The sequence below is a fragment of the Phacochoerus africanus genome, chromosome 9 (assembly GCF_016906955.1).
Source record: "Phacochoerus africanus isolate WHEZ1 chromosome 9, ROS_Pafr_v1, whole genome shotgun sequence".
Lineage (NCBI taxonomy): Eukaryota > Metazoa > Chordata > Mammalia > Artiodactyla > Suidae > Phacochoerus > Phacochoerus africanus.
The window spans coordinates 83,034,457-83,051,881 of record NC_062552.1 but is presented as its reverse complement, the minus strand read 5'-3'; the positions used below and the strand labels follow the sequence as shown (position 1 = coordinate 83,051,881).

Here is a 17,425-nt window from a genome sequence, read left to right as displayed (position 1 = left end):
CACAAGAGGGCAGCAGCCTCATGTACAGGAAAGGCTCTTGTACATCAGTAATCATAAAAAGCAAAGGGATGATGCCTGTATGAAACTGTAGTCAAAGCTTTAGATATTTTAGATATTCTCGCTCTGAAAAGGTGTGGGACATTTAATGTTCTTTTAGAAATTATAAACAATGAGTGGAGGTGCTGGGAAAACTAGACAGCTACATGTAAAAGAATAAAATTAGAACACTTCCTAACACCATACACAAAAATAAACTCAAAATGGATTAAAGACCTAAATATAAGACTGATACTATAATACTCTTAGAGGAAAACATAGGCTGAACACTTTCTGACAAACCACAGAAATATCTTCTCAGATCTACCTCCTAGAGTAATGACAAAAACAAAAATAAACAAATGGGACCTAATTAAATTTAAACGTTTTTGCACAGCGGAGAAAATGAAAAGACAACCCACATATTGGGAGAAAATATTCGCAAATGAAGCAACTGACAAGGGATTAATCTCCAAAATATACAAACACCTGCTCCTCACTACCAAAAAACAAACCACCCCACAAAAAATGGGCAGAAGATCTTAACAGACAATTCTCCAAAGATGTAAAGATGGTCAAAAAAGACATGAAAAGATGTTCAACATTACTAATTATTAGAGAAATGAAAATCAAAAATACTATAAGGTACTACCTTACATTAGCCAGATTGACCATCATCAAAAAAGTCTGAAAACAATAAATGCTAGAGAGGATATGGAGAAAAGGAAACCCTATTACACTGTTGGTGGGAATGTAAATTGGTGCAACCACAATGGAAAACAGCATGGAGGTTCCTCAGATAACTAAACACAGAATTGCCATTTGATCAAGCAATCCCACTCTTAGGCATCTATCCAGAGAAAACCATGACTTGAAAAGATACATGTACTCCAATATTCATTGCAGTACTATATACAATAGCCAAGACGTGGGAGCAACCTAAATGTCCATTGACAGAGGAGTAGATCAAGAAGTTGTGGTACATATACACAATGGAATATTACTCAGCCATAAGAAGGAATGAAATAAGGGCATTTGCAGTGACGTGGATGAATTTAGAAATTATCATGCTAAGTGAAGTTAGTCAGACAATGAGACCCCAACATCATATGCTATCATTTATATGTGGAATCTAAAAAAGGATACAATGAACTTAGCAGAACATAAACTGACTCACAGACTTTGAAAAACGTATGGTTTCCAAAGGAGACAGGTTGCAGGGGGGCGGGGATGGAAATGCTGTAAAATTGGGTTGTGATGATCATTGTACAACTATAAATGTAATGAAATTCATTCAGTTTAAAAAAAAAAACAATGAGTGGAAAATAAATGTAAGCTGGTGAGTAGAACTAATGTATTTCCCTCTCTTCCAGAACCTGGCCGAAGGAGACAAGATAGAAAAGAGAACAGCCTAGAATCTAAGCCTTCTCCTAATGTAAACTCTTGCACCAGGATGGAAGGGGACTCTTACCACAATGCAACCACCATCAATGGCACCCCCGTGAATCACCAACCTTTGGAACGCCATGGGTTGTGGGAAGTGATCACCATCGCAGCTGTGACGGCTGTGGTGAGCCTGATCACCATTGTGGGCAATGTCTTAGTCATGATCTCCTTCAAAGTCAACAGCCAGCTGAAGACAGTTAACAACTATTATCTGCTCAGCTTAGCCTGTGCAGATCTCATCATTGGGATCTTCTCCATGAACCTCTACACGACATACATCCTCATGGGACGCTGGGCTCTCGGAAGTCTGGCTTGTGACCTTTGGCTTGCACTGGACTACGTGGCCAGCAATGCTTCTGTCATGAACCTTCTGGTGATCAGTTTTGACCGTTACTTTTCTATCACAAGACCACTGACGTATCGGGCCAAGCGTACCCCAAAGAGGGCTGGCATCATGATTGGCTTGGCATGGCTGATCTCCTTCATCCTCTGGGCCCCAGCGATCCTCTGCTGGCAGTACTTGGTTGGGGAGCGAACGGTACCACCAGATGAGTGCCAGATCCAGTTCCTGTCTGAGCCCACCATCACTTTCGGCACGGCCATTGCTGCCTTCTACATCCCTGTTTCCGTCATGACAATCCTCTACTGCCGAATCTACCGGGAAACAGAGAAGCGAACCAAGGACCTGGCTGACCTCCAGGGCTCTGACTCAGTGGCTGAAGTGGAGAAGAGCAAGCCAGCTCACAAGGTGCTGCTCAGGTCCTGCTTTAGCTGCCCTCGGCCCCCACTGGCCCAAAGGGAAAGGAACCAAGCCTCTTGGTCATCCTCCCGCAGGAGCACTTCCACCCCTGGGAAGCCCTCCCAAGCCTCTGGCCCGAGCACTGAGTGGGCCAAAGCCGAGCAGCTAACCTCCTGTAGCAGCTACCCCTCCTCAGAAGACGAGGACAAGCCCACCACTGCCCCTGTCTTCCAAGTGGTCTACAAGAGCCAGGCCAAGGAAAGCCTGAGGGAAGAATTCAGTGCTGAAGAGACCAAGGAAACTCTTGTGAATGCTCAAACTGAAAAAAATGACTATGACACCCCCAAATACTTCCTGTCTCCAGCTTCGGCTCAGCGACCCAAGAGTCAGAAATGTGTGGCCTATAAGTTCCGGTTGGTAGTAAAAGCTGATGGGACCCCAGACACCAACAACGGATGTCACAAGGTGAAAATCATGCCCTGCTCCTTCCCAGTGTCCAAGGACCCTTCAACCAAGGGCCTCGATCCCAGCCTCAGCCATCAGATGACCAAACGAAAGAGGATGGTCCTCGTCAAAGAGCGGAAAGCAGCCCAGACCTTGAGTGCCATTCTCCTGGCTTTCATTATCACGTGGACCCCTTACAATATCATGGTCCTGGTTTCCACCTTCTGTGACAAGTGTGTCCCAGTCTCTCTGTGGCACTTGGGCTACTGGTTGTGCTACGTCAATAGCACTGTCAACCCCATCTGCTATGCCCTCTGCAACAGAACCTTCAGGAAGACCTTTAAGATGCTGCTTCTCTGCCGATGGAAAAAGAAAAAAGTGGAAGAGAAGTTGTACTGGCAGGGGAACAGCAAGCTCCCCTGAAGAGTAACAATTCCCCTCAAAGAATAAAGAGGTCTACTGCCTCTGAGGAGGAGCCAGCTGATTCTGGTTAACTTTCCAAAAAGACATCTATCCTTTTGAGTCCCTGAGGACTTTGTAAAGGCTCCAGGTCTGTCACCAAAAGGAAGGTGTCACAGCTGCCACAATCACTGCCGTATTGAGTGATCTTGTCTATGACCAGTGTCACCTGATGCCACTGGGGTTTGACACCAAAGTAAAGAGACAGATTCATGGCCCTTCGCAGGAGGAGGCATGCTGGACACAACGAACAAAGACTGAGGGAGCTTCTGCTTAACCTTCTGTGGGGAATGGTGGAGACCAGGTGGAAACCTGTCCATTTTGTGCAATATGTGTCTATGAAGATGTCTCATTTCAGTAAGAACCAGGAGAATGTAAGTCAGTGCCACCTGTTAACAAGAGTGATATTCAACTGGCTTCTAAGACTCTCTTTCTTTATAAACTGATCAGTACTTATTACGCAGCTACTATGTGCTCTGTACAGTGGTATGTTTTCCTGTCTTTGCATCTGAATGAAGCTCTTGCTCTTCCTTTTCACAACTGATGCCAATTCCTGGTCCCCACAGAACAACTCTTCCTCTCTGAATCCTGGGTCTGGAAGGACATTGAAATCTGAACACACCCAGTCCTACAGAGGGGCCTCTATTCTGCTAATAAAGATGATCAGATCTCCATAGTCAGTTATTTTAACAGTGGGAATTTTTCCTTTTCTCTAAAAAATTCTATATTTTAGTTTGTGCCCATTTGAACCCATTTACTTATGCTGTTCTTAGGAGGACTAGCTGTACGACAGCCCTGCACTGGGAAAGACCTTCTCCAGTCCATTTAATCATGGTTCTCTTAAACTGTTTTCAGAAGTCTTACTTTCTAATCTCTTTAGAAGGCAAACCTGAGGCAAAAAATGCAAAACAAATTTGGTTTCACTTCATGCTTTTGCACCTCTTCCCAGCTCTTTTGCAGGCCCTTGTCCAGACCCCCAGTTCACACCCAGGCACATGCAGATCACTGTGCCGCCTCCAGCCAGAAGTGGCATTTGGAGGGACAGTGGGGGTAAGGCTTTAAAAAAAATAGGTCCTTCAAATCATGGCTCAGAAATGACTTACTTATTCATTCCTCTACAGATTCACAAAGATGAGAAGCCCGGAAAAATGCAGTTGAGGTCCAGTGAAGCTGGCTGTGGTCACTAAAAATGACCAGATTTTCTTAAAAACAAAATGTAAGTCACAATAATGCATAAAAATAAAAGTTATGAGCATACATTTAAGCATCAGGATTATCCAAAAACCAAATTTTAATTGAGATCTCTGTATATAAACAAATGGAATCTAAGAGCTTTCTTGGATAATTCTGAAAATAAACCAATGTGCAAGAAACTGAAACTATACCATAGGGCATAAAACCAATGAACAGTCCACAGAGAAGGCAGCAGTAGAGCACACAACGAGGATGTTAAAGATGAAGCACTCCTGTCACACAACACTTGCTTATTATTTAACCTGTCGATTACACTGCAGTTGTGTTTAAAGATCTCTGGGCTTCTTTTCACCTAATGTGGGCCAGTTCTTTTTCAGCCTTGTTTGCTAAGGGGATGTAAAAACAGCTGGTTAAGTTGTCCTGGGAATTCGGTATGTACTTGAGAGGAGAGTCTCAACCTTCCCCTGGAGAGTGAATGGGCCTCTTCCACTTGGAACTTCCTCAAAGTCCCAACGAGGCTTTAGGAAAGTGTTAACCCAGGCTTCCCCAGCCCAGTAGGTACTTGATGTTGAGATGAGACAGCTTAGAAGTAATGTAGCTGCCGAACCTTTTCAAAAGACAGGTTGACACCCACCAAGAATTTGGTAGAGAATGTTAATTAACTGGCTCAATTCGCCAGGACAGAGGCTTCCAGGTCTCCAAGATGCCAACAGAGTGTGACTTCATCAGCAAACCTGCTCCACTAGCTCTAGATAAACAGTTAATTCTTTAAGGTTTTGTCTCCTGACAAGAATGGAAATCCCTCCAAGAAAATAGCATGTTGAGCACATTCACTGTTCATAGTCAAGAGAGATACATGCTTATTCAAAGCAAAGAACACAGAATGGAGGAGGGAGAGCTGCTGAGGGCACACTTTTCTCATTCCACACTGTTCTCCTTTTGTGAAATGAACTGAGAGGCCTCTCCCTCTTTCATCATGGGCTTTGGGAGACAGCCAGTTATGCAGACCACCTATGCACCTTGACAAAGACAAACATAATGCCCCAAACTACTACAGGAAACTAGGCTTTCTAGAATTGGGCCTCTGGTGGGGTCCTGAGAATGAATAGATCCAAACTACAGGGACCAAATGGGTGGATGGGTGGGGTGTGTGGGCTGACGTCTGGATCTTAGCCCTTCTTATGCCCCACCTCCAAAGCTCTGTCTATGATGAACTGTGTGCATCTTTGATTAGTTGCCTTTTGGATGCTGCTATGTTGCTAGCATTATGCTTTGTTTCTCCTTGGCTATGAATTTGATGGCTTGTCCAGGAAGCTGTTTTCAAAACAATTTTTGGTTAAAGCACTTTATCAATATTCCTGGCTTCTGCTTTGCTCCTTTGGTGAATGTCCTTTGAGGGTGATGCTAATATTCAGCTCTTTGTCATTGTGAAATCTGTACCTAATTTCTAGATTGGAAGATCTAGTTGTCTACTGTAAATAACTGGAATTACAGCAAGGGTTGTGGGGGCTGGGCTGCTTTTCTGTATTGTACTATCATTATCCTGGATATTAAAGAAATTTAACCACACAGTAGTCCAATGAAAGGTGTTTAAATAAGCAAATGGTCTCAGGTGAACTTGACAGATCCATCTATGTTAGAGATTTCACACACACTTGCATGGCTTGGCCTTTTGAGAGGAGAGGGGTTGATATACAATGTGGATACATGTCCCTCTTGCCATCTTTGTGATTTTCCCCTTTCCTCTCAGTTACCAATGACCAAATTAAGATAAAATAATGATGACAAGATTCCTGTAACCACAGTGCTTCCATTCGACTCAAGGACAAGGAGGGTGAGGTAGACCTCAAACTGCTGCCCTTCAGCCAGTACAGACCCTGCAACCAAACAGATCAGCAGCATTTCTTCTCTTCAAAGAGCTGGTTTCCCGGTCATTTCACTCCTGTTGTAAGTGATACTAACTCCCATCTCCCCTACTAATTTCACCAGTAAACTTTGAGATTATATAAATTCTTGCTGATAAGAATCCAAGATTAAGAGTAGAAGGCAGCAGGAAAATATGTTTTTAAAGTATCCAGGAAGGAACCAGAAGAAACATTTTTTTTAAAACATAAAACTACTTTTTTGAAATAATTTCAAACTTAGAGAAAAGTCACAATAGCAAAAAGAACTTTGATTTCCTTCACCCACATTCCCCAATTAACATTTTGCCACATCTGTAGTGTGTGTGTGTGTGTGTGTGTGTGTGTGTGTGTGTGTGTGTATACCCTTTTTTTTCCTCAACCATTTGGAGTAAATTGCAGAGACATCATGTCCATTGACCTCTAAATACTTTAGTGGTTATTTCTTAAGAACAAGGAAATTATCCTACAAAAACCACAATACAAATAAAAAATCAGGAAATTCAACATTGCTTTAATATTATTACATAAAACATAATTATGTAATATAGTCAGTCCACACTCAACTTTTATCAGTTGTCCAAACAACGTTCATTATAAGAATTCTTTTCCAGTTAGGATCTAATCCGGATCTCATATTGCATTTACTTGTCATCCATGTCTCTCTAACTTTTCTGATCTGGAAGAGGCCTTTCCTTTTCTTTCTTTTTTTAGCTGCACCTGTGGCATATGGAGGTTTCCAGGCTAGGGGTTGAATCAGAGCTGCAGCTGAGGCCTACACCACAGCCACAGCAACACCGGATCTGAACCACCTCTGTGGCCTACACCGTAGCTTGTGGCAATGCCAGATCCTTAACCCACTGAGTGAGGTCAGGTACTGAACCTGCATCCTCATGGACACTATGTTGGGTTCTTAGCCTACTGAGCCACAATAGGAACTCCTGGAAGAGGTCTTCAGCTTTCCTTTGTCTTTCATAATACGGTCGCTTCTTTAGAGTACATTCAATCCAATTGAAAAATAATAATTTCCATTTGTGGTTGTGTGATGCTTCCTTCCCCATTAAATTTAGTCTGTTTGTTTTGATTTGGGCAGGAGTATCACAAATGTGATATTGTGTTCTCGGTGCAGCATATCAGGAAAACAAGATGTTTTATCCCAATAGCAGTGATATTAATATTGATCATTTGGTTAAAAGTGTTCCTCCCACCCCACCTCACCCCAGATTTCTCCACTATAAATTTACTAATTTTCCCTCCGCAATTAATAATTTTGGGAAAGCGGGAATTCCCTGGTGGTACAGAGGGTTAAGGATCCTGGCATTACCACTGCTTGGCATGGGTTGCTGCTGTGGTGCAGGTTTGATCCCTGGCCCAGGAACTTCCACATGTTGTGGGCATGGCCAAAAAGAAAAAAATTGGGGGGAAAAGAGACTCTGAGTCTCTGTAAATTTCCTGTGAGCCATCAGGTTTTCATTCAATAACTGTAACATATCTTTATTATTCTCACCCAAATAGTTATTACTATGACGACTGCCAAGTGGTTGGCAGTCCACTGTAGGGGAAACTTGTGCTTTATTATTTATTTACTTATTATCATTATAGGCTCACAAATTCTTACCTTTAGTAATTGGTTAAAATCCGTTTCTATCATTATTTCAGTGTTAAAATTGTCACAAATTTAAGCAGTGAGAGCTCCTCTGAGATAACTTCCATGACCTTTTGACATATCCTGGACATTTTTTTGAGCACTCCCTTACTTTCTGGTATAAGAAGATATTCCAGGCTCCTGTTCATTCTCTCTACCCCAACCCAAGAATGAGCCATTTCTTTAAGGAGCCCTGTTTTATTAAGTAGAGAATGGTACCTGACTCAATTTTGGAATTAGGATGCAGTCATTGCTATTAGGCCTTCTCAGTGGATGGAATAAGAAATATGTTCATTGTATCCTTATTAAAAAGAATGAGTTCATATTGACACCTGCAGTTTGAATCCTATATTACAGAATTCTTCCCATTCTACATTTGTATCTCCCTTCTCCAACAGCAAGAATCACCATTTGCTCACTTTGCTTACTCTGTCCATAGTTTCAGAATTGCAAATACATATCACTGTGAAAAACTAACCTTTTAGTAAAGTTCCAACATTTGTTTGCATTTTTTTCATCTTAAGAGTGAAAAGGATATAGTCAAATGACTAGGTTCAATAATTGTTTCTGTTAATGAGACACCAAGTAGAACAAGATGGACAACTTTGAAGACATAAGTAATGACAGCCAAAAGACTGACACTTAAATATTCACATTAAAACCAAAAGGAGGGGAGTTCCCATCGTGGCGCAGTGGTTAACGAATCCGACTAGGAACCGTGAGGTTGTGGGTTTGGTCTGGTCCCTGCCCTTGCTCAGTGGGTTAACGATCTGGCATTGCCGTGAGCTGTGGTGTAGGTTGCAGACACAGCTCGGATCGTGCGTTGCTGTGGCTCTGGCATAGGCCGGCGGCTACAGCTCCGATTAGACCCCTAGCCTGCGAACCTCCATATGCCGCAGAAGCGGCCCAAAGAAATAGCAAAAAAAAAAAAAAAAAAAAGACAAAAAAAACAAAAACAAAAACAAACCAAAAGGAGGGAGTTCCCATTGTTGCTCAGTGGGTTAAGAATACAACTAGTATCCATGAGGATATGGGTTTGATCCTTGGCCTTGCTCAGTGGGTTAAAGTATCCAGCTTGACGTGAGGTGCAGCATAGGCTGCAGACATAGCTCAGATCCCGCATTGCTGTGGCTGTGATGTAGGCCGGCAGCTGCAGCTCCGACTGGACCCCTAGCCTGAGAACTTACATATGCCACTATTGTAGCCCTAAAAAAGACATATATATATATATATATATCCAAAAGGAAAAAAATTATATTAAATTAAAAAGAGCACATCCAGGAGTTCCCGTCGTGGCGCAGTGGTTAACGAATCCGACTAGGAACCATGAGGTTACGGGTTCAGTCCCTGCGCTTGCTCAGTGGGTTAAGGATCCGTCGTTGCCGTGAGCTGTGGTGTAGGTTGCAGACACGGCTCGGATCCCGCGTTGCTGTGGCTCTGGCATGGGCCGGAGGCTACAGCTCCGATTTGACCCCTGGGAACCTCCATATGCCACGGGAGCCGCCCAAGAAATAGCAAAAAGACAAAAAAAAAAAAAAAGAGCACATCCAGCAGGGATTAATTATCCTTCTAATGAACCGCACTCTGCCCTATTTCCCTTGATGAGTGAGTGAGTGAGTAAGTGTGTGTGTGTGTGTGTGTGTGTGTGTGTGTGTGTGTGTGTTGAAGGGGGCGGGGTGTGTTACCATTTCTTACCAAGAAAGCCGAGGCGTAATCACAGCACATGGTCTGCACACAGGGCTTTACTATCATTCAGACTTGTCTTCGTTAGTGTACCTTATGGCAATCTACTTTTTCAGAAAGTCTTAATCTTATTTTATATGGCCCTTGAACAAGCCTCATACCACCAGATACCAATAAGGATGGCCCTAGGCTCCTGCTAAAAGCAGTTTTCCAAAGAGTTTAATTCCCAGACTTTAACAATGATTTTCTAGAGAGAGTAGCTTGCATAAACGCATCTCAGTGCTGTCCTAGTAAAGGAATGGACACCCTTATCTTCAGCAAAGAGCAGCTCAAATCCACCCACTTATCTCCACTGTCACTCACTGGAGAACCGGTGCTTACTTTTAGTAATCCCATATATATCCAAAGATAGGTGTGTAGTCCTGCCACTTTCAGTCAGAATTCATGAAGCTACTGACCATGATGTACTACTACAGCCCAGTCCCCCTACCCTACCATACAGTAGACGTTGGTGGGAAACACCACAGACTGGAAGACAGATTTAAATGGGGATTTGGAGGACCACTCTTCTCGCTGAAAAACCAGACTTCCATGATTAGAAAAATATTTTTTTTGGCTGGGGCGTGCAGAGGCTTGATGTGGGATCTTAGTTCCAGATCAGGAATTGAACTGGGCCACAGTGGTAAAAGTGCCAAATCCTAACCATTAGACCACCAGGGAACTCCCAATTGGAAACTCTTTTGACAGATCCTTTATACCCAGAAGTAGGGCCTATTCAGGAGAGTTAGAAATGAAAAATTATACTAGGTTTTGTTTTATAGTCACTATATGTAATAATATAGTGATTAATAACATACATTTGCTTAGAAACCTTGGAAAATAAATAAGCAAATAGCAAGAAAGTATTCTACTATAACCTCTGCTAAATATCTTAGTGTCTGTTCTACTATAACCTCTGCTAACTATCTTAGTGTCTGTTCTTGTAATCCTTTTCCCTATATATAGAAATACACTTTTAAAAACACACAGAGCTGCTAAGTGCTGTTTGGCAATCCTAATGTTTATTATCTTGCTGAAAATATGACCACTCAGTTCTTCAAAAGCAGAAAAACCATAAGCCTTCAATTAACAGAAGAGCTCCTATCTACAACTAAATGTAGATTAGAAAGAGGTTACTTCTGTCCTTTTCTATCTTTGTTAGACACACACAATACAGCTTATGCTACAGGGATTATTGCCCTCTGTAATTCTGAACTAGAGAAGAATCAATCATTATCTGGAGGGATTTTCTTTTTAAAAGACTTTAACAGCCTAATATGTATTTATTTATTTATTTATTTAAGGGCTGCAGGTGTGGCATATGGAAGTTCCCTGGCCAGGGTTCGAATCAGAGCTGTAGCTGCTGGCCTACACCACAGCCACAGCAACACCAGATCTGAGCCGTGTCTGCAATTTACACCACAGCTCACAGCAACACTGGATCCTTAACCCACTGAGCAAGGCCAGGGATCAAACCGGTATCCTCATGGACACTAGCAGGGTTCGTTTCCACTGAGCCACAACGGGAACTCCAACAGTCTAATTTTTAAAATAATTGGAGTTCCCACTGTAGTGCAGTGGGTTAAGAAACTGACTGCAGCAACTGGGGTTGCTGCAGAGGCTTGGGTTCAATCCCCAGCCCTGCACAGTGGCTTAAAGGATCTGGCATTGCCATAGCTGCAGTCTTGGTTGCAGCTGCAGCTTGGATTCCATCCCTGGCCTGGGAACTTCCATATGCTGCGGGTGTAGCCATAAAAAAAATAAATACATGAAATAACTGTATTTTATTCCTAGGGCTGTCATAACGCAGTACAACCTGTGTGGCTTAAAACAAGAGAAATGTGTTCTCTCTCAGAATTCTGGAGGCCAGAAGCCCAATATCCAGGTATCAGGGCCATGATCCTTCTGAAGGCTCTAGGTAAGGAGTTGTCTGAGGCCCCTCTCCTACCCTCTGGTAGCCTCACACACTCCTCAGCTTGTAGATGGCCGTCTCCTCCCCGTGCCCCTTCTCATCATCTTCCCTCTGTGCGTTTGTCTCTATGTCCAAATTTTCCCCTTCTATAAGGACACCAGTCATATTGGATTAGGTCACCGTAATGGTCTCATTTTAACCTGATTACTTCTATAAAGACTCCATTTCCAAATAAGGCCACAGTCTGAGATACAGGGGGTTAGGGCTCCAATACTTTGGGGACACAATTCAACCCATAACACCCAAACAAGAAAAACATTTCCTATTTCATAGATGAGCAAGCTGTAGACCAATGCCGAGTAGTACCAAATAGAAAGGATTTCAGAGCCCCTGCTGAGACTGCAAGTGTCTCCAACTCCATCACAGAGACATGGCAGGACAAGGTGGTCCTAACTACTATAGGACAGTCACCTAAGTGTTTTTATCTTTTTAGGACCACATCTGTGGCATATGGAGGTTCCCAGGCTAGGGGTCGAATCAGTGCTACAGCTGCAGGCCTACACCACAGCCACAGCAACATAGGATCTGAGCCTCGTCTGCGACCTATACCACAGCTCATGGCAATGCCAAATCCTTAACCCACTTATCCCAGGGATCAAACCCGACTCCTCATGGACGCTAGTCAGGTTCATTAACCACTGAGCCACAATGGGAAATCCTACCTAGTGTTTCTAAAACACAAGTTTGCCTCTAGTCTCCAGGCCTGAAAAAATACAGGGACTAAAGGAATGGAATCCTATTGTTTTATGCTCCTTCTAGTGTGCACGGAGCACCTCTGGAGGCTTTAGGCCCACACATCTGGAGCCTAGCTGAGGGCACACTCCTGGAGAGGTAGATGAGAGTGTGTGCAAAGGAAAGTTTCTTTCCTAAACTCCCAGCATCATCTCTCTGGGGCCCTGAGAATCTAAATCTCAGAACAGAACAAAATAAAGACCTTAGTCTATTTACTACCTAGAAGCAGGATGAATGGGCCATTAACTTGATCCTGACCAGTTTCGTAAAAGTGGTAATAAAAGCACTTGAGTTTTTATATCCACAGTGAATAGCTTCTACTCAAAATCAGTAACCCTTGTTTCATTTCTACTCACATTTTCTTTTCTTTTCTCTATCACTGGAGTCACCTTCTTAAAATGCCACAAATTTTGCACCCTCTTTCCTTCACTTAAGGCCCAAGAACCACCATCCAGGAGGTAATCTGATTACTCCTTTGTTTGGTTACTCATTTGTTCAGCAAACAATTACGGATTTCTGTGGGGACCTTGGAGTTGCAGAGGGGAATAAGACATTGTCCCTGCCTCCAAGAACCCAGACTAACAGAATGAAGGACAGAATGAATGACAGTACAAAGAGTACTCCAGGGATGGCTGAAGGTGCTCCTACTATCCAAGCACAAACATTGCCCTTCTCCAGGCCAGTTTATTACCTGCTCTTCAGTGCAGAAGAGGAAACTAGCCCAAAATCTGAACCACAGAGGGCAGAAGTCTTATATGATTGAAAAGAGGTGAGTGAAAAGTGACAAGATGAATGGGAATCACCTCCAACATTCCTCTTAGAAACTCTCACAATCTTCTGGTCGTTTTTTCCAATTTTGTTCCCAGTACCTGGGCTACAAGCCGGGATACTACTAAGCCTTCCAGAAAGAAGTCTTGCCTGGATAGAGCCTAACCTTCCGATTTCATAATCCAACCCCTTCTCAAGATAGAGGTCAGGTAGAAATGAAGAAATTAGAGACGTTGTCAGTAGGATTCTGCAAGGACACTTTCAAAATCAAGTACGTGCACTCACACACACATTCACATATATAAAACTTAAGCAGTGAGGACAGCAAAGAGCTCCAAGTTCAAGATGGCAAGAGCTAGTTCAGAGTAGTAGAAGGGCTGAGAGCCCACGAGGAGCTCAGAGCCCTCTGAGATGCCTTGAAGAATAGGAACCTCCTTCCCAATCAATCCCCACCAGCTCCAAAGAGGATGAAGGGAAAATGAAGCTGCTTTATGCCAGAGAGCTCTGCTGGGCCACATGAAAGACGGGAGGCTGAGTCAGAGATGGGCAGGGAGCAAGGCAGGAGGGGAGGAAGGCTTGTTTTCTTTCATTAACATATTATCTCAAAGTGTCTGGGTCCCTGAGATTTCTACTAAAGATTTAGGCTTTTGGGCAGTGATCTTCATACACCACAGTTTGTTCAGATGTGGGTTATCAGTAGTCAGCGAGGCCAGGTGACCACGGAACATCACATACATAATTCTCCCTATTATTTGTCCTGGTGTGTCCTCGGGAAGACAAGGCAAATTCAGGCCTGCAAGGCCTCCAGGTGGCCTCTGCCTACCTCTCCAGGTCCTTCCCTCTCCCCTCTCCTGGAAATGCTCCAGCTACATGGTTCTTTCGGTTCCTCCCTGCCACCTTAGCTCACACAGGGAGCTCCTCTCTCTCATCCCTTCTTCTCAGCCTCAGCCTAGTTAATTCCTGTGTCGTCTTTCAACTTACCTCACAGGCCACTTACTCAGGGAAGTGGTCCTACACTGGCCTTTCACCTTCTCATTCGGGTTCCCATATTATGAGTTTTGATAGCTCCCAGGACTTGTCCTTGGAGCACCTATCAAGGTTTTCATTGCCGGTTAAAGATCTGGTGTCATCATTTCTACGGTGTGGGTTTGATCCCTGGCCCTGGGAACCTCTGCATGCTGTGGATGCAGCCAAAAAAAAAAAAAAAAAGGTTTTCATTACACATATGATTACACAAATGTGTTTTGCTATTCACATCTATTTCTCCCACTAAACTCTAAGTTCTGAAGCCAGAGTCATTTTGCTCATTATTGTGTCCGCTCACCTATTTACCTTTGGCACATTTAATAGTATAGGGGCTTCCCAATGTAGTCTTTACTAAATAGGTAAGTACCTACCTGAGGTAGGAGATGGCTGCAAGGCAAGGTTCTTGGGTTTTGTGGAGTTTTTCTGGCATGGCTAGTATCTTTGTGGCTCTTTGAGAAGCAGAAGCTTAATTCACCAAGAGTCTCTGATCTCTATCTTTGTCTAATGTTCTGAGTTGGGATGTATTATAACATGATGAAGCTATGTCTGGCAGCCACCCCAGAACTGTTTTAGTGGAGAAACTCCTCTAAAGATTCTTCTTGCCCTGCCTAGAGGACAGGACTGCTGTATTACTAGTGCTTCACAGTCGAGGTAGCTTAGAGTCCAGAGAGTGAAATCAGAGAAGTAAACAGGTAATCTGATAAAATGAAATTTTATAGCCACGTAAGAACAGACACGAAAGGGGACATAAAAGAGGCTCTTATCCAAGATTTGGGAGCATCTGGAAGATTTCTGTCAAAGGTTATTTCTACACTAAATCCTGAAGATGTAAAAGGTAGACAAGAGAAAAGGACAGGGGTTGGAGAGAGAGTTGAAAGGAAGAAATAATCGAAAAGGTCCAGAGTAAAGCACACACATAGAACTTAAACTGGGGAAATGAGAACATTTCAAGATGTATGTGGGAACAAAGCGGCAAGAAGTGAGTGTGGAGAGACCATGGTCAGGTTGTTTACCTCAATGGAGAGCCTACAAAGGGTTCTAATAAGAGTGACCCCATCGGATTTGCCTTTTAGAAAGATCTTAAGATTTAGCATGTCTAAAGCTCCAGACACCAGAAACTAGAACTGCATTTTCTTAATAGTCAATTTCTCTCTCTCTCTCTTTTTTTGGGGGGGGTGGGGGGGGGGCATGTCCATGGTATGCAGAAGTTCCTGTTCCAGGGATCAAATCTAAGCCACAGCAATGACAAAGCCGGATCCTTAACTTCTAGGCCACCAGGAAACTCTGGAAGTCAATTTCTCTTGATACAATGTTTGTAAGGAGAGGGGCAAGTCCCCATCATACTGACAGAGATAGGCAGAAGGTGGGCAAGCCAAAATAGATATATGATATGGGTATACCCATATCAGGGTTTTTTTTTTTTTTTAGTTTACCTTGTAAGAGAAGCATTATAGGAAGTAGTTAACAGGATTTTTTCTAGTTTACCAGCTGGTGAGCTTGAGAAAATTTTCACCTGTTTCTTCATCTGAAAAGTAAGAATATTACTAACACCACCAATTTTGCATTGACAAGGAAGAGGAGAAGGCTTTCGTTAGGTTGGAGATTATTTTGGTCAGTCCTGGTAAAAATACATAAGTCAGAACAGCTGAATTCAAGTGACAGACCCCTTATTGGAGCTGACGTAAAACACATAAACACTATACCAGAGGGGAGAGGAGTGCTCCATGGACCCCAAGGGCAAGAACATAGCTACCTCAAGAAAGGATTTGAATGAAGATAACAGTTCTCAAAATTCATCTTCTATTTCAACTCCTCTCTATACATCTGCTTCATTCTGTATTTTCCCCCTGGAACCTGTTTTCTCTTTTTCTGCAGTGAGGATGACAGAATAAAGTGCCATGAACATCTTGCAAGTTTATATGTTGCAATCCACTCCTCTGGTCCCTCGATTTGAATTTCAAATTCCCAAGGAACAGCCTTTGGCCTAACCAGGGGAGATGCCCATAAAAGCAGGGCCCCATACCACAAATATAGCTGCCTGGAGAACACTTCTTTGGGTTGCACCCCCTCCCAGGGGACAACCAGTTACAGGGGTAAGCTGAATGACAACTCAACAGATGTGCATTAAAGGAAGAAACGCTCTTATTGTCAGAGCTTAGTTTTTCCTCTGCCTTTCCCTATTGTCCAATTTTGTTGACATTTATCTCATTTCCTCTTCCATAAAGTACTGATTCTACCATTCCTCACATTCTGGGTATAAAGTAATTTACTTTTGGGGATAGGAGGAAATTTAAGAGACCATTAGGTAGGCACGTACATAAACCTTCATAAGATGTGACTTTTGTCCAATTTTTTAATAATTCCAAGAAAAGTAAATCTCATGCTCATCGGCACTTCACAATTTTGTTTACCATGCCAAGAAATTCCTCTTCACAAGCTAATTCCTTCTTTTGAAATTTAAGTCCACTTCCTTTCTCAGACTTCATGTGATAACACACAGCTCATTACAATTAGCGTTAAAAAGGTTAGCAAGCATTTAAAAAAAAAATCCCTTCAGCATTTGCTTTACCAAACTAAAATTACATCCATTTTAATCCTTCTTTTTTATTTTTTGGCTGCCCTGCAGCATATGGAGTTCCCAGGACAGGGATCAAATCCAAGCTGCAGCTGTAACCTCACAACAGCTGCAGCAATGCTGGGTCTTTTAACCCACTGTGCGAGGCTGGGGAATTAAACCCACACCTCTTCAGGACCCAAGCCCCTGCAGTCAGACCCTTAATCCACTGTGCCACAGCGGGAACTCCACTTGAATCCTTCTTTAAGTAAATCTAGTTAATATAGCCATGAGGTCAGTAGTTTAAGTGATTCTAACTTAAATAGAAAAGCATGAATATTAGTCACCGGCAGCTTTTCTCTAGACCTGATCTTTGTGTCTCATTACAGTGGCTATAACTGGACCTAGTACTCTCCAATCAGAACAGATTATAAGTAAGGGGTTAGGGTGGGGGTGGCTTTCACTGAATCCATGGATCTAAAAGGTCATCCACCGCTACTCGCTCCACCAATCTCTGGGGTCACCAAGGTCTTTCTCCCACCTGGGCATCTGCATGCTCTCTTTATGGACCAGATTCCTTAGACTTGTAGATTCCACTGTTGATTCTGCTTACCTGTGGCCCAGGATCAACATCCAGTACCACCTTCTCTGATCCAGTACCTCCTCTGATCCAGTACCACCCAAGTGACTGGCTCAAATCCCACCCTCAGTCCAACAGCTGTGGGAGGAAATGCAGGTCCATCCAGGCCTGTGGAGAGACAAGTGCAAAGCAAAATTTTTCTTTTCT

At 43.1% G+C, this 17,425-nt stretch overlaps 1 protein-coding gene across 1 annotated transcript; it reads left to right on the top strand.

The window, feature by feature from the left end:
- Window positions 1–1,418: 1,418 nt before the first annotated feature.
- CHRM5 (cholinergic receptor muscarinic 5) lies at window positions 1,419–3,797 on the top strand. The gene has a single exon (XM_047796126.1). The coding sequence runs from the start codon at window positions 1,490–1,492 to the stop codon at window positions 3,086–3,088; it is 1,599 nt and encodes a 532-aa protein (XP_047652082.1). The 5' UTR covers window positions 1,419–1,489; the 3' UTR covers window positions 3,089–3,797.
- The last annotated feature ends 13,628 nt before the right edge of the window (window positions 3,798–17,425 follow it).